Genomic DNA, 25,244 nt, shown 5'->3' with positions numbered 1-25,244 from the left:
TGCCAACTGTTTTCCTCTAAAGTTTCTCTAAAGTAAATTAGTGTAATTTACACAGAAGACAGAAACCCCGCTACTGCTTTAACTGGAGCATCATTTTGGTAAGAGAGTTTAGCACAGGAAGGGATCTGAGCCTCACTATGGGGTGATGGGACTGGTTTAAAAAACCTACTCCACTAGTTATTTCTTACAAATAACCGCATGCGAACCACTGTTCAGGTTGGGAGGAGGTCCTAGTCTTCAGTTTCATGCAGCAACAAAGGGACTGCCAAACACTGGTCTTCTCTCAAACCTGGGTTCCATCCCTGGGGGGTAAGATCCCCTCGAGGAAGGCATGGCAACCCGCTCCAGTATTCCTGCCTGGATAATCCCGTGGACAGAAGAGCCTGGCGGGCTAGTGGGGGAAGGGGCAGCGAGAATCGGCGGGAAGAGGCGGTTTACCGTCCCGGAAGGCCCGCTGGTAACGTCTTGCTCTCCGGCCCCGGGTCCGGCCTCCGTTTACCTCCAAAACCCTCGCGGGGGGCGGCACCCGTGGCTCCTCGGCGGCTGGCTGGACACCAGCTCTGCCTCCGGGGCGGGACGGAATCTTCGAACCGAGCGCGGGAACTGGGCCGGAGCAGGAAGTGGGGGAGCGCGCGGGCCTCTACGGAGCAGGCGTTCTAGAGCAGAACCGCAACCACAACCGAGCGGCGGTCGAGAACCGCTTACGCAGCGTCCGGGGGACTGGGGTCTCGCCCGACCCGTGAGGGGGCGGAGTTGTCGGGCGGGGCGGGGGCCTGTGAGGGGCGGGGTTCCAGCGCGGGGCGGGCCCTTGAGGGGCGGGGTTCTAGGGTGGGCGGGGCGGGGCCTGTAAGGGAGCGGGGTTCGCGGGCGGGCGGGGCGCGGGGAGGGGCGAGTCGGGGTCTGATGGACGTGTCGACGCAGAACGGAGCCCTCAAAACAGAGGGGCGGGCAAGGGGCGGGCGAGGGGCGGGGCCGAGGGCGGGGTCTACTCCGAGGCTCATCTCTGAGCGCGGCTGCGGCGGAAGCAGACCAGGAGTGGAGTCCAGCAGAGCTGTAGCGAGGTGGTTGAACGGTGAGTGATATCCTCCAGGTGCCGCGCCGTCAGTCCTGGGCTGGTTCCCTCCACCACCACCCCCCGCCCCCAAGCCCAGCGCCTGCCCTGGGGATCTGCACCGGCCTGCACCTACCCCGAGGAAGAGACAGAGGATACGGGCACGATCCGGCGACGGATCCTTTGTTTTGCCACGACGGCGAGGGCGGGAACTAGCGCTGAAACCCGCAGATGCAGAGACTCCGGGCCGGGGCGGGGGACTGGAGGCCGGGCCGGGGGACGGTGATCCGGATGCAGGAGCCGAGCCCCGGGGGACCGAGAGGATTGAGCCGAGGATCTAGAGGCTGGGTCGGGGGGTGGCGGGAGACCGGCCGGACAGCGGGAGGCTGGGGAGCGGAGACCTGGCCGCAGACGCCGAGCCCGGGGGACAGGTGGCCTTGCCGAGAATGGGAGGTGGGGGGAGGGTCGGGTGACCCGGTCGGGACGCTGAAGCCTGGTAGCAGGAGGCTTGACCCGGGTAGATGAGCTGGGGGAGGAGAGGCGCGGGGAGGCCAGGCGGGAGCGCCGAGGCCGAGTGGTAGGAGGTGGGACCCGGGAGCGGGAGGCAGAGGAAATCGCAGGCTGAAATTTGAATAGGAAAGGGGGTGAGGAAGATGAGAGCGGAGACGAGATGACCTGAGGGCAGGAGCCTGGCTGGCGCTGTTTCCGAGTCTTTGGCCCTCGGGACTTATCCTCAGGTTAGGATAAGTTAGGTTTCAGGTGAGGGTTTGGTCTCTGCTGCCTTTGTCTAGATTTTTTTTTCAGGTTGAGATGGTTGACTCTGCTTTTCAAAGAGGTGATTTCAAGTGCGTCCGACTCTTTGCGACCCCATGGACTGAATAGCCCGCCAAGCTCCTTGATCTAGGGGATTCTCCAGGCAAGAACACTGGAGTGGGTTGCCATTTCCTCCTCCAAGAGATCTTCCCGACCCAGGGATGGAACCTGCCTCTCCTGCATTGGCAGGCGGATTCTCTACCACTTAGCCACCTGGGAAGTCCCAGTTTCAAGTATTAAACTCCTCTTCATTTTCAGAGCTGAAGGCTTACATGAATCCTTCTAGCTCATGCTGATGACTATTTTTCCTGGCCCAAATCCCTTAGGCTGTGAAATTCCCAGGTCTCCTGCATCGCAGGCTCTTTAAACGTCTGAATCACTTAAGGAAGGAAGCCCATGTGAAATCCCCTTAGCCCAAGTTGAATAAGAGTTCCTTAGTCACTCTTGTTTCCAGTGGGTCTGCTGTCAAACCTTACTTCCCAAGGCAGCAGCCTCTTGCCCAGTTCTCAGTATGTGGCTCCCACTCCAAAAAACTAGGAACCAACCTTCTCAGCTGACTCTCCTGGCTTCTCCAGTTAGCGGCCAAGCCTCTTAGACCTCCTGAAATCCACTGGATCTGGCCTTTTCTCTCCATCTCAGATGCAAGCCACCCTAAGTGCTCACCTGGCTATAGGAGCCTCCTCATTGGCCTCCATTATGTCCATGTCCTCTGCCCCTCTCCAGTCACTGAGGAATCTTACAAAATAAAAATCCAGAAAGCTGTTCCTTTGCCCGAAGGATAAATCCAGTCCCTTAACAGTTAACAAAGTCAAGCACAGGTTAGCTCCTTGGTCCACTCTCTGCCTTATCGGTCACATTCTGCACAGCCATGCTGATCTCAACAGCAACTATTTTCTTCCTCGAACAGTCTTGCATTCCCTCTGTCTTCCCATCACCACACCTTTCCTTGAGAAACTCCTATGGATGCTTATGTTCTGATTCAACATTTCAAGGTTAAGTATTCTGTATTCCTTTTGCATCTGCCTGGTCCTAAGAGGAAAAAGTCCTATCCTTTGCAGTTGCTTTTTACATTCTCTATTAGCTCCTGAGCAAATTCCATGCGGAACTCTGGCTTGTTATCTTGTTCCTTGTCTTTATTCATATCCAGGGCCTGGTACAAATGAATGCCAATACTACAATATTATGGTTTGTTTTTTTTTTATAATTATGCCCTATCTAGAAAAAAAAAATAGATGTATTCTGAGGTTACTTAGCAAATTATAATTAAATGATGCATACTAGAAAGGAATGGTAGAGGTGAAATACAGGAGTTTCTCTAACTGTGTGTGTATGCAGGATAGTGCCAAGCAAGGTGCCTAGACCTGCCTGTGTCAAAATGCACTCTGCCACTTTGAATATGTTAGAGTTACGTGATCTCTAAGAATGAAATGTAAAAGCTTAAACCATCCCTACCCCAACCTGCTGTTTGAGCTTTGATTTTGCTTTGCTCTTTTGCAATGAAGGCTTTTGAAATTTAGAATGTGTTTTAATGAATGAAGGAATGAACAGTTAACCTATTCCCAGTAAGAAAGAAAAGAAACATCTAGATTTGCTTTCGCAATCCTGAGAAAAGAAGCCTAGCCTCCTTGTATTTTAAGAGACTAATCTGATAGAGGCAATTATAATTGATTTTAAGAGACTGACATCTGATAGAGGTAATTACAATGCTTCTTCACTGTTTTGCTTTCACACCTAATTTAACACAACTTCCTACTGCTTCAGCCCCTTCTGATGCTAAAAACCGGTCTTTCTGTGAATGGCATTAGGTCAGTTCTGGTGTCTAGTGTGAGTTCTTTAGTCTCTGCCTCAGAGATGGAAGCACTGGTGTTTGGATCTAAAAGTTGTAGAGTACTTAGACTGTTAGATACTGTTGTGTACACTTGTAACAAATCCAAATAAAATGGAGGGGGATAGGTACTTGGCTGTCATAGAACCTGAGGCCACTTCCCAAAGGCAACACTTTCCTAGTTCATCCATAAATCAGGCAGCAGTTAATATACATACCTTGCAGGGTTATTATGAGGATAAAATGAGATAATGTCTGTGACAATGCTCTGTAAATCTCTGTGTAATGTCATTAATTCTCCACCTATTTTGTTCTTCAAATTGCTTTCAGAGTATCTGCATTAGAGTAGAGTAAGATACAGTTCCCCTGGTGGCTCAGTGGAAGGATCCACCTCCCAATGCGGGAGATACAGGTTAGTTCCCTGAGTCAGGAAGATCCCCTGGAGGAGGAAATGGCAGCCCACTACAGTATTCTTGCCTGGACAATCCCACGGACAGAGGAGCCTGACTGGCTACAGTCCACGGAGGCGCAGAGAGTCAGACACAGCTGAGCATGCACACACGATAAAGTTCTCTCTTTTGTGCTGTACATCGGCACCTGTCTTGTTGAGCCAGTTTTGAATATAGTGAGCTTCGGGGCAGGTCACACACAGGGATAGATCTTATTCTCCATTGCTTCAAACACTCAGGGTTTATGACCCCTCCACACAGTTGGTGTTCAGTCAGTTGTCCCGGCACAAATGAATCAACACACTGACCCTGGCTTTTCGCAGTTTCAGACCTTCTCTGGCAGGTGGTTGTAAAACTGAATTGTTTCTACAGAGGAGTGATTCTCAGTGGGAGGGAGGAGGTCTTAAAGGTTATCTGTAATTTTTATAGAAGGCATCCCAGAGCCTTCATTCTAGGTTTATTTCATAATACTCAGGTCGGCAAGGACTTCCCATTTCTTCTTCTGCCCTTTCAGGGATACCATCTTAGGACAGGGCGTCAGGTGAGGGGACGCAGGCCCTTGGCACCCAGTAAGCATGTGTCTGTTCTGGCTTGTGGCTTCGAGCAGTGGGGAGCCCTCCTGTCTGTCTTCCTGGTGGTATGGGCCTTTCCAGAGAAAACGAAGGGATGGCTGTGTTTGTGTGGTACCACGGAACTTCATTTCTTCTCTATTTAACTTTACTTGCCATGTGTGACTTTCCTCCTTTATTACAAAATAAATATTAACAATCTGACCTCACCAGGCCAAAGGACAGTATCCAGTTTGGTGATTCTTCCCAAAGAAATGCAGGGACCAGTTAGGAAATTATTTCAGTAAAAGCTCTTCACCAGCCCAAAGGACAATATCCAGTTTGGTGCTTCTTCCCAAAAAAATGCAGGGACCAGTTAGGAAATTATTTCTGTAAAAGCTCTAGGATGTCACAGCGGAAATCTCCACTTATCCAAACTATTGTGAAAAAAAGAAAATCTGGTTTCTCTTTCACTTACCAAATCTAGAAACATAAGTGCTTTTGAGATTTTTGTCCTCTCTCAGTTCGATTCGGTCGCTCAGTCCTGTCCGACTCTTTGCGACCCCATGGACTGCAGCACGCTAGGCCTCCCGGTCCATCACCAGCTCCCGGAGTTTAGTCAAAATCATGTCCATTGAGTTTGTGATGCCATCCAGCCATCTCATCCTCTGTTGTCCCCTCTCCTCCTGCCTTCAGTCTTTCCCACCATCAGGGTCTTTCCAGTGAGTCAGCTCTTCGCATCAGGTGGCCAAAGCATTGGAGCTTCAGCATCAGTCCTTCAGCATTTGCCCTCTCTCATTGCTAATAAATGTAATCCCGATGTTTTTCAAGTTCCTTGGCCAAAGTACCGGCCACCTGTCTTGTCTGCAGGATCTGTAACCATATATGGAGCGCCAGCTCTCCTGCACCATTGTACTGGAAGGGACGTGAGCATATGTAGATTCTGGTATGGGGCAGCAAGGGTGGGGTGGGGAATGAAGGGAAGGTGGGTATCCTGGAGTGAATCCTCCACAGATACTGAAGAAGGACTGAATAATCTCCCCAGAAATCATAGCGAAAAGGCTTCACCTTTCCTTTAGAGACAAGCAGAGATATAGAAAAAACTGCTCAATGCTTAACATGAAAGTTATTCATATTTTGTAATTTTACTTTTAGAAGTAAATTACCCAGTGGCCCCCCAAAACACCATAACCATCATTTCTGTTTTCTTCATGAATTAGAGAAAGTGTACTTTATAGTATTTCATTGTCCCTGTAGTCAGTTTCTATCATGTTATTTATGCTTTCTGTCTCAGTATTTCTAGGTTATGCATTTGTTTCCTTCCTTGAAATTAGTGATAGCATTACTCCTCCTTGGTAGTACTCAGTCATGTAGAAGTGAGGGAAGCTGACAGATCCTAGTTAGGACACAGTCCTAAGTTACTTATCTGTTGTAAGCCTCAGTCAGCTGAACTATAAAAAACGGAAATCACTATGCCTCAAAGCATCGTTGGAAGTACCTTTAACTTTTTGAATCATCTGGCTCTTATAACTTCGTTGGCAAGTGTTAAATGGATCTAGGAATTCGGAGACTTGATTATAAGAGTCAGGTCCCAGGCTGCCACCTGATAGCAACTGGTCTATCTTAGAACTTCCCTGGGACCCAAAATGTGTTCAGAAATTTATCATGAGCACCCTGAATTGATGGGAAGATTTATATACTCAGTACAGTAAGGGGCAATTAGTGTCAAGTCCATTGCTGTGCTACAATGTATTTTTAAGCCCCTATTCTATATTTTTCCTATTTATGTTTTGTCAAATGACAGTGTTCTAAGAACTGAAACTCCTTGTCATTATACAGGCCATTTTCCCCCCTTGGGGGACAATGTTTTTTATCCTTCTGAGATGAGATCACCACACCTAGAATAACTTATATTCAGCCAGGCATTCGCTAATGGAGATGAGGTCATGCTGAGTTTAACCCTTTTGTTTCCGCAGAAACCAAAGCTCTGCTCCCAAGAGTGTGGATTAGATGTTTTCATGTGGGAAAAGCAGATGGTGACAGGCAGAAAGCAAATGTCTGATGCAGTGAGGATTTTACTTACCATTATATAAATTTTCAATTGTCTATGAATAATAAAGGGAACAAAATAATACCTTATAGTATTTGTTCCTGAGAAATCCTTATCAAATAGAAAAATCCTATTCTAAAAGAATTCAGGTGCTTTTTTTTTTCTTTCAGCCATCAAATACCTTATTGAAATAAAATTGTCTCTGATGTCTAATTTTGGAAATTATTAACTTCAGTTACTTATATTAAGGCTAATCTAGCTGAAACTTTTTTAACTTTTAAGAATGATTTGGTTAAAGAAAGTTGATTAAATGTATGAAAAGGAAGTTATTACTTGAAAGTCACCTTATATTTAGATGAAATCTTAACCATGATGTGAACCAAGAAGCCAAACACAGTTGACTGTTGAACAACAGAGGGGACCCTCCCCACAGTTGAAAATCTGAATTTATAATTTATAGCAGGCACTTCATATCCACAGTTCCATGTCCGTGAATTTCAGCCAACCTTGGATGGTGTAATGCTGTAGATTTGCTATTTTAAAAAATCCACATGTAAGTGGACCTGTCCCGTTCAAACCCCAGTTGTTCAAGAGACAACTGTATTTTAAAACTCTGGAAAGCTGGCCACTATGTAAATCTAAACCTCCTATTATCAGTCACAAGGATAGAATTGCTTTATCCCAGAGCTCTGTTGATGGCAAGAAATAAAAAATTGTTAGAAGTTAGTGTTTCAGTCCAATAATCACTGCGCTTTTTGCAGAAGTATTTGGTAAAAAGAACTTAAGGCCTTGATCATTGATGGAACGTAGCAGCATTTAGGGGTTCCTGAAATAACAGTATTCCCCACATTTGGCGAACTTACTCAAACGGCCAGTTTGAGGCAAAACTCTGGAGCCAGAAAGACGCTGGCAGGAGCTCTGGGTTCCCTTTCAGAAATGATCTTTATTAAGTCTTGTTTTCCCATTCCACTGTGTTTTCACTCTGGATTTTCCACAGACTGGCTGGAAAGTCTTGAAATATAGATGATACTGTTTTCTCGTGGATTACAGTATAATATCAATAAACCATTTGTTATGTATCTGCCTACATTTCCACAATTGTTAGCTACCCTGTACTCTCTGTTACTACCCTGTTCTCTCAATTAGTCAGATTAACCAAAACTTTATTTTTCAACCATGGGTAGATAATTATTTTGACGTGCACTGAGGCAAGTTGGCCTCCATATTTCTGGTTCGAGGAAGTCTGAGATTTCTCTGTACCTAATAATACACATTTATTGTACATATGGAAGAAAAAGAGAAAGACAGGCTGGGACGTGGTCTACAGCAGTCAAGGAAATGTTGTTGCTTTCAGAAGAGTGCATGTTTGTGCATGTTCAGCTACTCAGGCGTGTTCAACCCTTTGTGACCCTTTTGGACTGTAGCCTCCCAGGCTTCTCTGTCCATGGGATTTTCATACTAGTAACCTACCCCTATTATTGCTTTCGAAACAGGGCTGAAAGTTGACATTGGCTAGCACAGTACTGGTTGGTACAGTCCACCACTGTTGAAAGATATTATTTTATAAAATAATCTTTGTTACTATTTCCTAAGTTTTTAAAGATGCAGATGTAGGAAAAAATACAAAAATATTGAAGAGTAATTAAGTTGCCAGTAATCCCATCACCCAGAGATAGTTACTGTTAATAAACAGGTTAAAAGGTAAAGATGCTACATAATCAGTGTATTGGCTACGTCGTGGCTTCACTATTTCTCTGCCCAAATTCTCAATATTTTGATAAGTAGTGCATATTCTTCCCCTTCTCTCTTCTCCCTAGTCTCCAGATTAGGGTTACTAGAGGAAGTAGGGCCAGCGAGAGGTTTTGGTTTAAACTGTGTTGAGCTGGAAATCTTTGTATCCTTAGGCTGCATTCTTAGCAGTGTAAGTTTCCTAGAGCAGACTTTAAGGCTTCTGTTGAGACATGGCAGGACATGTTGCCAACATGTCCTCAGGAGGTAACAACAATTTGTGTCCCTTCCACTCGAGTCTGGGAACACCTGTCTCATACACCTGTGCTAGATGTATGCATGGTTAGTTTTGGTATTACTTGGTAAAATGCATGAATAAGTACACATGAAGAAATAGATAGACATTTGGGGGTTTTTGTCACAAAGTTTTCTAAATAAAGAGCAAATGGATGTGATCGCACGAGAAGTGCCTCATCCTCCTTGCATCCAGTTTACCAGCCTTCATACTTGGTGCCACATAGTTCGTCTTCCTTGCACAACAGTGGATGAGCCCTCACTTGTTCTTATTGTTTAGTTGCCACGTCATGTCCAGTTCTTTGTGACCCCATGGACTGCAGCACACCAGGCATCCCTGTCCTTCACTCTCTCCCAGAGTTTGCCCAAACTCATGTCCGTTGAGTTGGTGATGCCATCCAACCATCTCATCCTTTGTCATCTGCTTGTCCTCCTGCCCTCAATCTTTCCGAGCATCAGAGCCTTTTCCAATGAGTTGGCTCTTTGCATCAGGTGGCTAAAGGATTGGAGCTTCAGCTTCAGCATCAGTCCTTCCAATGAATATTCCCGACTGATTTCCTTTAGGATGGCCTGGTTGGATCTCCTTGCAGTCCAAGGGACTCTCAAAAGTCTTCTCCAGCACCGGAGTTCAAAAGCATCAATTCTTTGGCGCTCAGCGTTCGTTATGGTCCAACTCTCACACCCGTACATGACTACTGGAAATAGCTTGACTAGACGGACGTTTGTGGGCAAAGTGATGTCTCTGATTTTTAATATGCTGTCTAGGTTTGTCACAGGTGTTCTTGTTCTTACCTGAGGCCAATACTTCTCTCTCCATATGTGAACTAGATTCACAGACTCTCTCATTCCTTCAAGAACTTTGATCTTTTTCTCCTCGTGCCTTATTAATTTCTCACTTTCTATGGATGATTCTCATCAGCATAAAATCATACCTTAGATGGCTCGTCTTTAAAACCAAGCCAAACAAGAAGTGTCCTCTACTCCTGGTCCCACTTCAGCTATCATCCCCCCTCCTTGCCCCTTCACAGTAAAACTATGTTGACTTACTCGTGTTTATTCATTTTTTCTTTTCCCATTGTCTCCTCAACCCACTGCAGCAACATTGATCCTTTTAAAGTATAATTTTCAAAAGGTATAAAACTTGGATGCTGTGTAAATATAAAATACATGTCAAATATCTTGTTCAATTAACTGATAATAGAACTATTAGGATAAGACCAGTTCAAAGGAGACTTTGAACAACAAACATAGATGTAAATGGTTGGATATAATGAAATGCATTTGCTAGTAGAAGGGAAACTGGTTAATATACTGTAGGACAATAAAGTGTTATTTGAGAGGGTCATCTTTTCTGCAAGTTGAAAATTAGTTACATCATTTCAAGACAAAGTTTATTTTCACTGCTGTCAGTAAGAGTCATTTGCATGGCTTCCCTTTCTTGTGGCTTAACTTCCTACAAGTTGTAAAATAGCCTAGTCAGGAGGTCAGTCAAAAGAGGACACCCTGTACAAATGAACTTATCTACAAAACAGAGGCGGAGTTACAAACATAGAAAACGAAACTTATGATTACCAGGGGTAAAGGGTGGGGGCGGGAAGGATAAATGAGGAGATAGGGATTGACATACTCTGTGCTTAGCCTCTCAGTCATGTCCGACTCTTGGCAACCCTTTGGAAGGTAGCCCACCAGGCTCCTTTGTCCATGGGATTTTTCAGGCAGAATGCTGGACTGGGTTGCCATTTCCTCTTCCTCCAGGAGATATTCCTGACCCAGGGATCAAACCCACATCTCTTGTGTCTGCTGCATTGCAGGCAGCTTCTTTACCCGCTGAGCCATTGGGGAAACCCCATATACACACTATTGTTGAAGTCACTGAGTCATGTCCGACTCTTTGCGACCCCATGGGACTGTAGCCTACCAGGCTCCTCAGTCCATGGAATTCTCCAGGCAAGAGTACTGGAGTGGGCCGCCATTGCCTTCTCCATATATACACACTACTATATATAAAATAGATAACTAATAAGGACCTATTATATAGCACAGGGAACTCTATTCAATATTCTGTGATAACCTATATAGGAAAAGAATCTAAAAAAGAATGGATATGTATATATGTATAATTGATTCTCTTTGCTCTATACCTGAAACTAGCACAACACTGTAAATCACTTATACTCAAATTAAAAAAAATTTAAAATCTTAAAGAAAAAAACCCTATAAAATCAGATAATCCCTGAGCTTTCTCTGACGATTATGCCCAGCACCACTCTGATGCTGGGAAAGAGTGAGGGCAGGAGAAGGGGACGACAGAGGATGAGATGGTTGGATGGCATCCCCAACTCAATGGACATGGGTTTGGGTAGATTCCGGGAGTTGGTGATGGACAGGGAGGCCTGGCGTGCTGCAGTTCATGGGGTTGCAAAGAGTCAGACACGACTGAGTGGCTGAACTGAATTGAACTGAACCCGAAAATAATATCCAATAATTTCTTTTGCCCATTTCTAAGTCTCGGACAATTTTTCTTGACAATCTCTACTGTCCCCATAACTTTCTTGCCTAAGCTAATGGTCTTCTGTCCCTCATCTGAACTGAACTTTTAGCAAGATTTGTAATGATCAAATGCTCATTGAAAGACTTCTACATACTTTGGTACACCCCAGTTACCTGATGTCCCCCCATCTCTTGTCCGCTCTTGAGTCTCTGGCTGGCCCTGCTTCCTCTAGTAACCCTTTCGTTGTCAGGGTGCCCCAGTATGTCTCCAGCCCTGCTCTCTCCTTGAGTTCCAGACTCTTAATTACCTATATGCACTGTTCAACTCTAGTCCTAAGCTCCCTCCCTAGGAGGGAGTCTTGTTGATGGGGTATGTATTCTTTTAAGATTTGATTTTAGCATAAGAGTAAGGTTAAAAGTTCTGTTTACATTGGAATTTTGAGATAGGCAGGGCTTCTAGAGGCTGGAGAAAGGTTGTTGTCCCTGTTTTCCTATGTGCTTTATTTAGGGAGGCAGATTGATGATCATAGGAAGTTCCTTTTGCTTTTGGAAAACCAGAGAAAACCTGGCAGAACTCCAGACAAATAGTGAGAGACTGGCTTCTTCCAAGGCAGCCAGCGGGAGAGGGAAGAAGACCACCATCATTAGCTCTGTGGCTGCAGACGAAGTCATTTCATCACTGGGGGATGGGTTTCCTGACTTCTCGGGTTGTTGGGAAGATAAAAGGTAAGATGCCTAGCACAGCACCTGCGGTGTCATAAATGGTCAATAAGTGGTAGCTGCTTTGACTAGAAGGACTCATTCACTGTGGAAGGTAAGCAGAATTACCTGATGGAAGAATGGATGCAGGAACTGTAGTTTTTACTTCCAGGTTTCCTCAAGCCAGTCGAAGTGGGGTTCTCATGTCTAGTTGAAGAGTAAAGGTTTTGTAGAGGTTTGGAACTTGTGGCACTGAATCTCTTGGGAATCTAAGCATCATAAAATTGTGTTATGTGAGGTATACCATTGCAATGGGAAGTTTTCAGGTTTTCTTTTAACTCTGTTGAGCTGGAAGGCAGTTCTTAACTAATGACGGGATCTGTTGCAGTAGAAACAAGCTGCGATCTGTATCTTGATCTAGGGGAGCAGCCAAATGTAAAACTGTGTCAGGCTGCACACTTATCTGTGCTCTGCGTGCATTTCATAACTCAGTTAAAAAGGAAAGAGGGAAAAGGGCTACGTTGTGTGCACCTTTATAAAAGATTGTTGTTCTCAGGTTTGACTCAAAAAATCCTTGCACAGCAGAGGTGAAGCTGGGGCAGTGATGGTACCGCTAATGTGAAAATGTCCATATAGCACATTTATTTAGAGAAATAATCATTGGCATAATTAATATAATGCCGTGATCTTAGAATGACTGATTTTGATTAACATCTATTTTCTTTATATTCTAGTAAATAAAAAATATCCATGGAGAACACTGAAAATTCAGTGGATTCAAAATCCACCAAAACTTCAGAGACGTGAGTATTTAAAAGGAATCTCATACCAGCAGAGGAGGGTGGGTGTGTGTAGTATGATACAGCAAACTCTGAGGAAGCAGAAAGAATTGGGGCTTTCAAACCAGAGAGGCCCAGATGACTTCTTACCTCATGTGATAGCTGTGTGACTCTACGCATGTTAAATTATCCTCTCTGAATCTCCTTAAAATAAAACTTGGATAGAATATGGGGAGGTTGGAGGGGGCCTGACCTGTGGTTGGAGACCCCGCCCTAGTAGCAGGATGACCCTGGAGAGGCAGCTGCACCTTCTCGAATCTCTGCAGGATAAGAGGTTTTGTTTTGGGGGTTTTTTGGCCTCCTGTTTATGAGTTTTAAGGCTAAGGTAAAATGCGAGTTCTCAGTCTGGGGAATAATTGCCTGGTTATAGATTATCTTTCTCCCTTTTTTGTTTCCTTCCCAGTCTTCCTTTTTGGAATATTTTGCTTATTAATACTTCAATAACCAATAGATGGAGAAAGGGAAAAGATAAACACCCTTAATTTAATCCATGTCTGTTATTAGCCCTTTGGGATCTCTTGTGGTACATTTAATTCTAAAAGTTTCTTTCTGAGGTACAGTATTATTGTTCTGGACCACCTAGGGAATTATAAATTAATTTTAGTACTAAACATTACTGTTATAGCAGAGCTATTACCAGATTACTAATAAAGATTTTTGCAGTATTTGTTTAGCAAAGGAATTTGCCTAGAAATTAAACTATTGAAATGCAATCTCATTTTAGAGGGTTTTTTGGTGTTTTTCTTTTGCCTTTTTAAAAAACCCTTTTAAAGTTATTGACACATTTTCCTTACCTTTTCCTATCATACAGAGCATAATTTACTACTTTAGTCTTTTTCCAACAATTTTTTTAAAAATTGCATAAAAATCGCATAAAAATTGAAATACTCCTAGGGTGAGTGTATGGGTACATGAACAATAGGTATTAGTGTTTGGTTATTGTTTCCTGGCCAGGTCAGGGGGTCAGGCTTGTAGACTGTTTCGATCAAGTTTTATTGAAAACTAGCCACCCCCATTTAATTTACATACTGTCCTGGGCCACTTTCAGCAGCTGGATGAGGTGGCTAAGTATAAAATGTACTTAGTGAATTTTTAATAAAATGTAAAGGAAAACAATGTAGAAATTAAAAGCATGAACCCTGTAGTTCAACAGATGCTTTCAGTCTTCTGTCTTACACGGGGTCTGCATAACTGTTAGCCTCTTAGTAATCACTTCCTTATCTGTGAAGTGGGTTTTTATGAAATTTTAGGGAGGAGAAGCCTGTTGCACACAACCCGGAACATTATATTCAACAAATGTTAACTGTTCTTATGTGTTAGAGAAGTTTGTGTTCATGTGAATAGCAGCATTGGTCACGTCTCTCTTCGTAAACTGTTGTCTGATTTCCAAACAGAAAGATCTTACATGGAAGCAAATCAATGGACTCTGGAATATCCTTGGAAGAGAGATACAAAATGGATTATCCTGAAAGGGGTGTATGTTTAATAATTAATAATAAGAACTTCCACAAAAATACTGGTATGTATAGTGATAGTTTTTAAGCCTTTACAAGTATTTGTACCATTTACATTTGGTATAGTATAAAAAAGCAGAATTCATGTTATTAATTAATAAACTAATGACATAGAATAGCCATGAAGTAAAAACAGAGCCAGGATCCCACGAGTCCTTCAATTCAACATGAACTCTTAAATCTTTGAATGATCAAAATCTCTCCCTCTTCTTTCTGTATGTTGACCTCTTCTGCCCTGACTTCTCTCTTTTTTTTAATTTATTTTTCTTTTTGGCTGTATTGTGTCTTCATTGCTACGTTAGGGCTTTCTCTAATTGCAACTCGAAGGGGCTACTTTCTAGTTATAGAGCATGCGGGCTTCAGTAGTTATGGCCCACAGGGCTTAGCTGCCCTATGACATGTGGGATCTTTCCAACCAGGGATTGAACCCTCGTGCAGATTCTTAGACCACCAGGGGGGGTGAAGGAAATGGCAACCCACTCCAGTATTCTAGCCTAGAGAATTCCGTGAACAGAGGAGCCTGGAAGGCTGCTGTCCATAGGGTCACACAGAGTTGGACGTGACTGAAGCGACTTAGCGTGCATGCATGCATTTGAGAAGGAAATGGCAACCCACTCCAGGATTCTTGTCTGGAGAATCCCAGGGACGGAGGAGCCTGGTGGGCTGCCGGCTATGGGGTTGCCCAGAGTCGGATACAACTGCAGCAACCTAGCAGTAGCAATAGCAGACCACCAGGGAAGTCCCAGGCCTGACTTCTGTGGAACCCTTGCTTCTTTATCTTCCTGCTCCCTCTTTCATGCTAACGGAAGGATCTCACCAAATAGTAAGGAGAAGTATTTTTCCTTTCCAGGAACTGCGTGAGGCACCTCACAGAAATCTCCTTTAATTCTCCTAGCAACCCTGAAAAGTAACTGCCATTAGTTACCGAAAGGTGAAGAGTCCTTGCACAGAGCCCCACAGATGATTTAGTAGCTGGACCTCTCAGCCTTGGTGCGCCCAACCTCCAGCCGGAGCTGGGAATGCACCCCTGCACCCCTTCACCTCCTGGGCCTTCATGTGTTCTCTTGACTTTGTCTTCGTCCCCTTAAAGAGGTCCCCTTAAAGAGACCTTATTTTTTATAAGCCTGCTGCCCCTTAAGCTTTGATCTGATTTTTGTCTCCTTCCCTAAGTCTTGAAAACACGTGTTTTAAACTTGGCCTCATGTTTCCACTACCTCGACCACTCTATAGAAATTGCTCTTAGGGTCACAATAGCCTGATCCCCAGATCCACGTCTCCGTCCCTGTGCATGTCTAGCTTGAATCTAATAGTATATTTCAGAGGTTTTTCCTTTTTTTTTAAGAGTATATGAAAAATAAAATCCCTCATGATCCTAAAAATGCTAATTAACATCCTACCGTATTACTTGTAAGTTTTCCTTAACAGTTCCTTTCAAAGTTAAATTTACCCATAACATGTAAGCAATATTCCTGCATATTCCATTTAATGTAATGTAAGCATTTTTTGTGTTGTTGTATAATTTTCATATCTGCTATTGTAATGATTATATAATGTCCCATTCCCGAAATATAGTGTTCACTTGACTTGCATAGTTTGCCATATGAATCAACACTTTGGCTGTTCCTTCATTTTCTCACTTTTAAATTGGTACCGTGATTAACTCTGAATTGGCATATTAATCATATTAGAATTTTAATTAAAGAAATTAGAATCTCCCGATTCACTTTAGGAGGCTATCTATCATAATGCTGGTGAAAAAGGAAAGAAGTGAAATTACACTGGAAAAGTAAGCAGGATTGGGTGTTAGATTCATTATAAGGAATAAGGAAAGCGTAGTTGAAAATGAGTGTCTAAAACTGGCCCGTTTATATTGCTTTTGGCTCTAAGTTGAGAGACCAGCTTCAACCTTAGGTACTGTGCCTCACATTGCTAATTATAATGGCCTCTTCCCACAGAATTCTCCATTGTTGAACTTATTGGGGTTTTGTTTTTTTCTTCCAGTTTTATTGAGATATAATTGACACACAGCACTGCATAAATTTAAGGTGTGTGGCATGATTGGACTTCCATGCATCATGAAATGATGACCATAATAAGCTCAGTGAACAGCCATCATCTCATATAGATATAAAATTAAAGAAATAGAAAAAAGTTTTTTTCTTTGTGATAAGATCTTTTAGGATTTACTCTCTCAACAGTTTTCATGTATAACATACAGCATTGTTAGTTATGTTTATCGTGTGTACATTACAGCCCAAGTTTCCCAGGCAGCTCAGTAGTAGTCAGTCCACCTGAGATGCAGGAGACATGGGTTTGATCCCTGTGTCAGAAAGATGCCCTGGAGACAGAAATGGCAACCCACTCCAGTATTCTTGCCTGGAGAATCCCATGGACAAAGGAGCCTGGCCGGCCACAGTCCATGGGATCACAACGCAACTAAACAACAACAGCCGGAGTACTTACTTATCTTTAAAGGGGGTGGGCCATGTTGTTCTACTCTCTCCCTAAACTACTTTGGCCCATAGTCTGACTTTACCTTTACAGTGAGCTCCTTTTCTGCTTTGAAATTTGAAGGTCGGGTTCTCAGAACCATCTCTGAGACAGCCTGGTGTTTTCTGTTCAACTACTAAGTAGCTCACAAACCAGGGCCAGAATTTAATGGCTTTGTCACACGACTGCATGGTGTTCCCTGCCTTTTCCAATGTCAAAACCTTGATGAACTTACTTCTAATTTTATAAAAATAATATATGGCGATAAGTTTCAGAAATTACAGATTAGCAAAAGAAAAAAATTTAAATCATTCATAATCACACCACTCAGAGACAATCAACAATAATTTGGAGCTGGATACATCTAGTTTTTTTTTTTTATTTATATGTGTTAAGTTTACTCAATTCTGGGTGCCTTCCCCCTGCTATGCCTAACACTTTAGATTTTTAAATCTGAGGGCATTGTTCAGTCTGTCCATACATGCATGTGGAAGGCGCTCTAAAGGGGTGAGGAAAGCCCAGGACTACGGGGTACAGGCCACACAGCAGCTACAGTGCCTTGTTCGAGTTCTCCTGGACTCTTCTGTGCTGTGGGTCCCACATCTCTGCAAATGAAGCCAGTCGTGATCATGGTTTCATGGTGGTCAGAAGGCTTAGAGGCTTTTGAACAGTGTTAATGTGGCCTAGTGGTTTGTTGGGGTTTTTTTTTTTTGTTTCCCCTGAAAAGATATGATGAAACTACTGATTTATCTTAGAATTGTTGAAAACTTAAGAATCAAAGAAATAGTTCCTCTGAGTGTGTGAGGTATGTGTTGATATATATGTCTATGTATGGTGACGTGTCTGTGTTTGTGTATATTTATGTGTGTGTGTATAATTTTTTTCTTAAAAGTAGGATCCTTTTATTTTCTACTTTTTTTTTTTTTTATAACAGTGACCATTTTCCTATGGCAAAATTTTGTCTATAAAATTTCAGTGGCAACATAGTATCTCATATTATAATTGAATTGTAATTTATTGAACCAAACCTCTCTTTTTAGGCATTTAAGTCATTTGTTTTTCACTATCTAAGCAGCTATGAAAAACATCTTTGTGACTGTAACACAGATAACAGATTATATAGTGAAGTGTCTTGTATAGGAAGAAATAAAAGAAACTTTGTGTCACCTCTGTCAGAATATTGAATTTGCTTAGCATTTGAAAGGAAGAGTTTCTTGTGGATTGTGTGGATTCCTGAATAGTTTATTTCAAAGCAGTTTATCTTTTTTTTTTTCATGCAATTAAAAGTAACTTTCTGTTCAAGGCATGGAATGTCGATCTGGTACAGACGTGGATGCAGCAAACATCATGGAAACCTTCATGAACTTGAAATATGAAGTCAGGATTAAAAATGATCTTACAAGTAAAGAAATGTTGGAATTAATGAGCAACGGTAAGAAATAATGAAAAGAATGACCTTCATTGTCCAATGTATATACAGTCTAGCTCTAACCTATATGAAAGTAAAGCATGAGAATTGTGAAACTAAATTGTACACAGTCCTACTTTATACATTTTATGTAAGTAAAACAAGTTATTCATACCAACTCCCTAGAGTAGTCTGAGGTGTGTTGCTCTGCCCCAAGCTGGGTTTGCACAATCTCTTAGTTCGGTTCTCAAATTTCTTCATCTTACTCCCATACAGTACATATGAAATTGTTGAATAAAATTGTATTGGTTTTTTTGTCTGTAAATGTTTTTCCAGTTTCTAAAGAAGACCATAGCAGAAGGAGCAGTTTTATTTGCGTACTTCTAAGCCATGGTGAAGAAGGAGTCATTTTTGGAACAAATGGACCCGTCACTCTGAAAAAATTAGCAAGTTTCTTCAGAGGGGACTATTGCAGAAGTCTGACTGGAAAGCCCAAACTTTTCATTATTCAGGTAATAGATAACTGAGTGATTTGGTTATTGAGGCTTCATTAGGGATTAATTTACTCCATTGTGGATTATCCAAAGGATTTTTAAAATTTTTTTTCCTTGAAGCTACTAAACTATTAATACTTTTTTATTTATTTAAACCACCACATAACATAAACTTTAATTTTTAGACTTCTAGCAAAATGATTCTGAATAATTAACATCAGTTTTTACAGAACCTTTGCATTTCTTAGGAATAAGTTACACATTTATGCATGTACACACATTTTTTTTTCCCAATAAATGTTTCTTTTCTTTTTTTCTGATTTTTAAATAGGTGTTTATTTTCTAACCTCCAGGCCTGCCGAGGCACAGAACTGGACTGCGGCATCGAGACAGATAGTGGTGCTGAGGATGACATGGCCTGTCAGAAAATCCCGGTTGAGGCAGACTTCTTGTACGCATATTCTACAGCACCTGGTAAGAAATGTACAAATACTGAAATATGTAGATTTCAAACAATGAAGAGTGTGTTCCAAAGGCTGTAGGGATTTTGGTATCCGTAAAAAGCCACTGTGTCTGATTTTAGGGCACCCTAACCACAGAGAAGTCTCTAAAAGTTGTCTTTAGCCCAGTTTGACTAGAAATTGCGCCCGTGTAAGAAGGCAGCCTTACACTGTGTCATTCATGAACTTGACGACACGTGGAAACCATATGATAATTCAGGCCAAGTCAGAACTCCGCCCACTTCCTGAAACAGGAGAGAGGTGTGTTTTCCAGGAATTCTTTGGGAGGTAGGAAACTGAAAGTATAAACATGAATGGCATATGAGTGGGTAGAAGTGGAATGAGAGAAAAGAAGGTTAGAAACGATTTATGACTAGGTTATCAATCTCCGCTTTGTCTATGGTTGTATTACACGTTATGCGTGTGTGCACTTGTCATCATAAAAATTAATATATAGTGATCATGTACTTGTTTACTCGTACAACTAACTCAGGGTGTGTTTGGAAAGTTTGGAAATACAGGGCCAACGTATTTTTAAACAGTATTACATTTTTAAATATAGTCGATATGATTTATTTTAACCTCCAGGCATCTTTCCAGTTCAGATTAAAAGCAATGGATCCAGGGACTTCTTGGTAGTCCAGTGGTTAAGACTTGATGCTTTCACGACTGTGGGCCCCGGTTCCATTCCCTAGTCCAGGAATTAGGTCCCCCAAGCCACTCAGCGTGGCCAAAAACACAGCAATGAATCCACTAGTTTATCTGGGAAAAGAACAATAAATACACTCTTTCCCCTTTTTGGACTTCTGAATATGCTATACTGTGTCTGTTATACACCATTCTGATGCCCTGTAGACAAATTTAAGACCCTCAAATGTGTGTGCATACATAAGCAGGTTGTTTCTTGGATAAGCCAATCATCTCACTGCAACACCATGCTACTTATAATGATCCTTTTTTATTTCTTTGCTTTTGCATTTTCTGCCTATAAACCAGTTCTTCCCTATTGGAAGGGAAGCCCAGGAAGTAGAATTCTCACTCAGTGGTGCAGTTAGCCTGCAATTGTTTTCCTTGTCAAAAGCAGAGCTATATAAAAAACACCTACTTGGTTTTTGTTTTGTTTTCCCCTGGAACCAAAGTTATGGTATATTTTTCTTTTTATGGCTAATAATACCTATGCATGTTTATGTTGTTTTTACCTTCATGAATATGTCACAATTGATTAAATCAGCTGACATCAACTATCTGTTCTATTTTGCCCTATAGGTTACTTTTCCTGGCGAAACTCAAAGTACGGATCCTGGTTCATCCAGGCTCTTTGTGAGATGCTGAAAAAGTATGCTCACGAACGCGAGCTCATGCACATTCTTACTCGGGTTAACCGAAAGGTAGCGATAGAATATGAGTCCTTCTCCACCGATTCTGCTTTTCATGCAAAGAAACAGATTCCTTGTATTGTGTCTATGCTCACAAAAGATCTGTATTTCTAATCACTAAAGACACAGATGATTTTTGTTTTTGATTTGTATGCCAGGTGAGCAAACGGTGTTGTAACTGGTACTATATTTTCCTCTCACTTCCAAATCTAACCTAATGACCCAGGTGATAACTTTGAAACATGCTGACTTCCTAGCAATAAAACTACTGTGCAGCTACCTCAAACACAATTGGGTAGTTGAGACTGAGTTTAATGAAGATGAAATAAAAATGGATCGTGGAAATCATTATGAGAAGAAAATGACTGTAAATTAGCACTTCTCTTAATTAGCAAGGTTTAGCGCCGATGCTATGCTACACATTTTCAAGCAATGATGGAAAAAGTTAAACACTGCAGTAGTGTATTTCAGTGATGTGGGTATGCCGCTGTATCAGAGAACATGTGATGGTTTTTGTCAAACAACAGCAATGATGATACGGAACGATGTATACTAGAACTTGGTGGTACATACGTGTCGGTACATACGTGTCGTCTAAGCCTTGAAGACCTTGATCTTAAGACAATGGTATTTTTACATCACCTATTTGAGCTCATGGTTTTGTGATGTTTATGCTGAGCATGTCTTTGTTGTTTAAAAAAAAAAATCATGTTTTAGCATTGAAAAAGAACTAAATGTTTTACTTGGGAAAGTATGAGAAAACTAAGTTGACCCTTGAGGGTAAATACAGGAATCATAAAGGGAGACAGATTGAGGACTATAAGGTGCTGAAATGCAACTCTTCGACCAGCTGCTGGGCCTCGCATACCTGCAGAATATCTAAAGTCTCTTCTGTCAAAACCTCAGACTTCGATCACTGGTAAGAGCATGAATTGAAGAAATTCTATAGGGACATACATACTAAAACACAACTTAAAGAATAAACAGTGAGGTGTAAGGAAGAAAGAGTCAGCCAGTCAGTTGGGCACTCCATAATTAGAAGATGGCTTGAGCCTGACCAGGGACACTGCGCAGCCTCTGTGTGGTGGGGTCAGAGCCATAGATTACAGCTTCAGGAAAAAGAATGCGGGCTAGATTCTTCACAGCTGCGGGTGTGTGTGGAAGCTCCAAGAAAGTGAATCAGATTAAACTTCTGAACTGGAAATTTTCCAAAGATGGTAAGAGTCATCATAAAAATCCTAGCCCTCTAATTTTTATTTCAAATGATGGCTTTTAATTGGATGTTAAAGCGAATTCTTATCTGCCTTTCTGCAGATAGCCCATTTATAAAATAGACTTGACATCACTACCTCTGAATATCAGTCCACTTCTTACTTGATGCTGACGGGGAGAAGATCTGCAGTTTTCAGCTTATCAGGAATTGTGTAAATTAATGCTTAAGTACCTGAGTATGGTTTACAAGAGGCTTTGAGTGTTTGGGGAAAACTCTAAGATTTCGCTTTCCCCTTCATGGTTAACAAGGTCTCAGTCACCTTTGCTGTGTGTGGGCATGGATGTGCCCAAGTGTGCACCTGGCCACCGAACTTTGTCCAGGAACTACAATACTCCTGAAGAACAAGTCCTAAATTCATTCCAGAACGTCCTTTTCTGCCATCCCCGAATGTCAGCCCGTAAAAGCAATTTCATTAGCATTCCCTTATTTTCCAGTATAAGCAGTGAATGTGGCCTGATGGTCTGGACCCTCATCCATCCTTTGCAGAAGATGGGAAAAAAAATCATAGCACTCTTGGCAGTAAAATTTCTGAGCATGTTAACTTTTATTCTGTTGATGTTTACAATCAAGGGAGAATGCTACAGTTGTGATTGTATACTTTTCTCTGAAATGAAAGGACCAGGGCACCCAGGACTTTAGCAGTCATCCAGTCTATTCTCCTTTGGCGCCCAGGGAAACTGAAGGCCCGAGATGGGACACAGACCAGGGAGGTTCTGAGCCTCCTTGCTCAGAACCTTCTGTGTCACTAACCCACTGGTTTTCAGTCTGACGTTTCCTGTGAGCCTTTTTGTGCTAAACAAAGGCACTCACATTTATAAATGAAAGCTCTTTGTTTTGATTGTGTCTGTAACTTTTTCTGAGTAAATCAAGCATGCTGTGGGATCGGAAGATATGTTCCTATGTGACAATTTTTTAAAAAGTGTGTTATTATGCATTTCTATTTCCAAATACAAATTTTAATTTAAAATGACCAATGTGTTCAAGTTTCTGTTATTGTTTCTGATGTGCTGCTAATTGAAGTTAAAATATTTTTAACCAAGAGCTTGATTTGGGAGGACCAATGACGATGCAACAGGACTGTTTAATCAAATACTTTGAGATGGTGGTAACTTACCAAATAGGGTAAGGAGCCTTCCTGTTCCCTCTAGGCCCCTCTCAGAAAGTCCTGTTTTCTAAAATTACATGATGCCAGGAAGGATACTAAGTTCTCACAAACCACAGCCCCTAAATATGACCATGTTTTTGTTTGTTTCCTTGCTTTGAAGAATGGGGAGTAGCAGAGTATAAAGGCTATCGCTGAAATGAATCATTTTCCACCCATAAATTGTTAACAGGGCTAATAGGGGAGGAGAGTATAAAATAAACCATTGATGTTCCCCGATGGTCAGCTCTGGGAGAGGTGTTATGAGAGGGGAAGAATTTCCCTTTTTAGTTTACATCCTTAACAAAGGAATATAAGTGCAAACATGAGTGGTTTGCATTTCTTCTAATATTTCTGTAGTAAAGGTACATTACTTTTAAGTCAGAAAACTAAAATTCTCCTAATTGGGAATTAAAGGATTCCTGTTTCCAAGGAGTGGAGGGCAGCAGGAATAACTCCTTTAAGGCTGTTGCAGGAACTTCCTTGGTGATCCAGTGGCTAAGACCGTGCTAGGAGTGCAGAAGACGGAGGTTCAGTCCCTGGTTGGGGAACTAGGTCCTGTGTGCTACAACTGAGACCTGGGCATAGACACATAAATTACTTTTTTAAGAAAGACTCTTTTAAAGCTGTAGTTTTGTAGTCCATTGACAGTCGAGCCCATTCTTTGTTGTTGTTTAGTCACTAAGTCATGTCCAACTGTTTTGCAACCCCATGGGCAGTGGCCCTCCAGGCTCCTCGGTCCACGGGATTTCCTAGGCAAGAATACTGGAGTGCATTGCCATTTCCTTCTCCAGGGAATCTTCCCCACCGATCCAGGGATCAAACCCGCATCTGCTGAATTGGCAGGCTGAAGCTTTACCACTGAGCCACCAGGGAAGCCCTGAGTCCATTCTAATCTCTGCTAAATAAAAAAGACCAAAAAAGACCAAGAACCAGATAGAAAAATGAACCAAGGGCCGTGAACAGACAGTTCACAGAAAAAGACCAAATATCCTTTACACCTCAGAGGAACAGATTAATCATCTTAATAAGAGAAATGCAAATTAAACTAAGGTATCATCTGTCGCCTGTGAGACTGACAAAAATCCTCAAGTTTGATAACACTATGTTGGCTGAGCTGTGGGGAAATGTATTCTCCCACCGGTAAGAGTGCAAAATGTGTGGGGGAGAATCCAGCAATAGCTGTCCAATCATTTACTCTTGAAGTAGCAAGCGCAGGTCTTGAAATTCAAACTAACCTGTCCACGTATAAAAGTATATACACAATTCATCGCAGCATTGTTTTAATGGTACGAAATGGCAGCAACCCAACTATAAAAAAGATATATCCACACAGTGGAACACAGTTTGCTGTAAAACAGAATGAGGAGAATCCGCTTAAACGGATAGGCAAGGATCAGCATGTATGAGGAGGTGGGAAAGAATGAAACACAGAACACTATAGACAGTAGGATGTAGTTTGTATAAAAAAGGAATAGGGGTGGGAGGGTATAAGAATATGCATAAAGTGAGGAATGGATAAAGATGTATGTATGTACACACACACACACACACACACACACACAGTGGAATATTGCTCGGCCATTAAAAAGAGTGAAAATGCCATTTGCAGCAATATGGATGGACCTAGAGATTATCATGCTGAGCGAAGTAAGGGAAACAGAAATAGTGAATGACATCCCGAATATGCAGAATCTAAAAAGAAATGATACAAACGAACATATTTACAAATAAAAACAGACTTAGAGAACCAACTTACAGTTGCCTGAAGGGGAGGGTGGGGGAAAGAGAGAGGTAGTTTTGGGTAGACACGTGCACACTGCTGTTCTTAAAATGGATAGCCAACAAGGACCTACTGTCTAGCACAGGGAATCCGCTCTGTTACGTGGCCACCTGGATGGAAGGGGATTTTGGAGGAGAATATGGATACATGTATATGAATGGCTGAGTTCCTTTGCTGTCCACTTGAAACTATCACAACGTTTTTAATTGGTCATACTCCAATATAAAATTTTAAAAGTTCTTAAAAAGCCTATGCATAAAGTAGCACCAGAAGGATAAAGGAAACTAATACAAATGACAATGGTGGATGGGGGCAGGGGCGGAAGTGAGGTTTCTCATGTGTTTCCTTTTCTATATCATTTTGACATTTTTATTGTTCAGTCATTAAGTCATGTCTGACTCTTTGCTACCCCATGGACTGCAGCACGCCAGGCTTCCCTCTCCTTCACTATCTCCCAGAGTTTGCCCAAACTCATGTCC

The 25,244-nt window shown here is 42.2% G+C and overlaps 3 protein-coding genes across 10 annotated transcripts in view; 1 reads left to right on the top strand and 2 right to left on the bottom strand.

The window, feature by feature from the left end:
* The window catches only part of PRIMPOL (primase and DNA directed polymerase), a 48,108-nt gene extending 47,364 nt beyond the window's left edge, over window positions 1–744 (bottom strand). For 3 of the 6 annotated variants that reach the window (XR_009691635.1, XM_061134752.1, XM_061134753.1), the window contains exon 1: window positions 439–744. The gene's annotated coding sequence lies outside the window, so the exon portion shown is untranslated. The remainder of the gene's footprint in view (window positions 1–438) is intronic. The other 3 variants (XM_061134749.1, XM_061134751.1, XM_061134750.1) reach the window with 2 other exon arrangements.
* Window positions 392–3,005, bottom strand: LOC133050529 (proline-rich protein 2-like). Its single transcript, XM_061134778.1, has 4 exons — window positions 2,934–3,005; window positions 1,211–1,672; window positions 738–1,013; window positions 392–640 (listed from the first exon to the last, which is right to left on the bottom strand). The coding sequence occupies exons 1-4, from the start codon at window positions 3,003–3,005 to the stop codon at window positions 392–394; spliced, it is 1,059 nt and encodes a 352-aa protein (XP_060990761.1).
* CASP3 (caspase 3) lies at window positions 986–22,811 on the top strand. Of its 3 annotated transcripts, none has more exons than XM_061134681.1 (8): window positions 1,011–1,072; window positions 11,757–11,974; window positions 12,682–12,750; window positions 14,181–14,305; window positions 18,094–18,222; window positions 18,535–18,710; window positions 19,046–19,166; window positions 20,459–22,811. In XM_061134681.1, the coding sequence occupies exons 3-8, from the start codon at window positions 12,698–12,700 to the stop codon at window positions 20,680–20,682; spliced, it is 828 nt and encodes a 275-aa protein (XP_060990664.1). In that variant the 5' UTR covers window positions 1,011–1,072; window positions 11,757–11,974; window positions 12,682–12,697; the 3' UTR covers window positions 20,683–22,811. The 3 variants fall into 3 exon arrangements, with proteins under 3 accessions (XP_060990663.1, XP_060990664.1, XP_060990665.1); XM_061134682.1 differs by having other exon boundaries at window positions 1,037–1,072; window positions 11,807–11,974; XM_061134680.1 differs by lacking the exon at window positions 11,757–11,974 and having other exon boundaries at window positions 986–1,072.
* The last annotated feature ends 2,433 nt before the right edge of the window (window positions 22,812–25,244 follow it).

Source organism: Dama dama, chromosome 32, assembly GCF_033118175.1.
Source record: "Dama dama isolate Ldn47 chromosome 32, ASM3311817v1, whole genome shotgun sequence".
In the NCBI taxonomy this organism is placed as follows: Eukaryota; Metazoa; Chordata; class Mammalia; order Artiodactyla; family Cervidae; genus Dama; species Dama dama.
This window is presented reverse-complemented; position numbering and strand designations above follow the sequence as displayed.

What these genes read in the sequence shown, in the direction of transcription:
- LOC133050529 (XM_061134778.1), bottom strand. Translation starts at nt 3,005, where the DNA reads ATGAATAAAGACAAGGAACAAGATAACAAGCCAGAGTTCCGCATGGAA. An exon ending in CTCAGGAGCTAATAGAGAAT is followed by an intron (nt 1,673 to 2,933) that starts GTAAAAAGCAAC and finishes TTCAAATTTCAG; the next exon opens with CCTGCGATTTCCTCTGCCTC. An exon ending in ACAACTCCGCCCCCTCACGG is followed by an intron (nt 641 to 737) that starts GTCGGGCGAGAC and finishes CCTGCTCCGTAG; the next exon opens with AGGCCCGCGCGCTCCCCCAC.
- CASP3 (XM_061134680.1), top strand. Translation starts at nt 12,698, where the DNA reads ATGGAGAACACTGAAAATTCAGTGGATTCAAAATCCACCAAAACTTCA. An exon ending in TCCACCAAAACTTCAGAGAC is followed by an intron (nt 12,751 to 14,180) that starts GTGAGTATTTAA and finishes ATTTCCAAACAG; the next exon opens with AAAGATCTTACATGGAAGCA. An exon ending in CGCATATTCTACAGCACCTG is followed by an intron (nt 19,167 to 20,458) that starts GTAAGAAATGTA and finishes TTTGCCCTATAG; the next exon opens with GTTACTTTTCCTGGCGAAAC.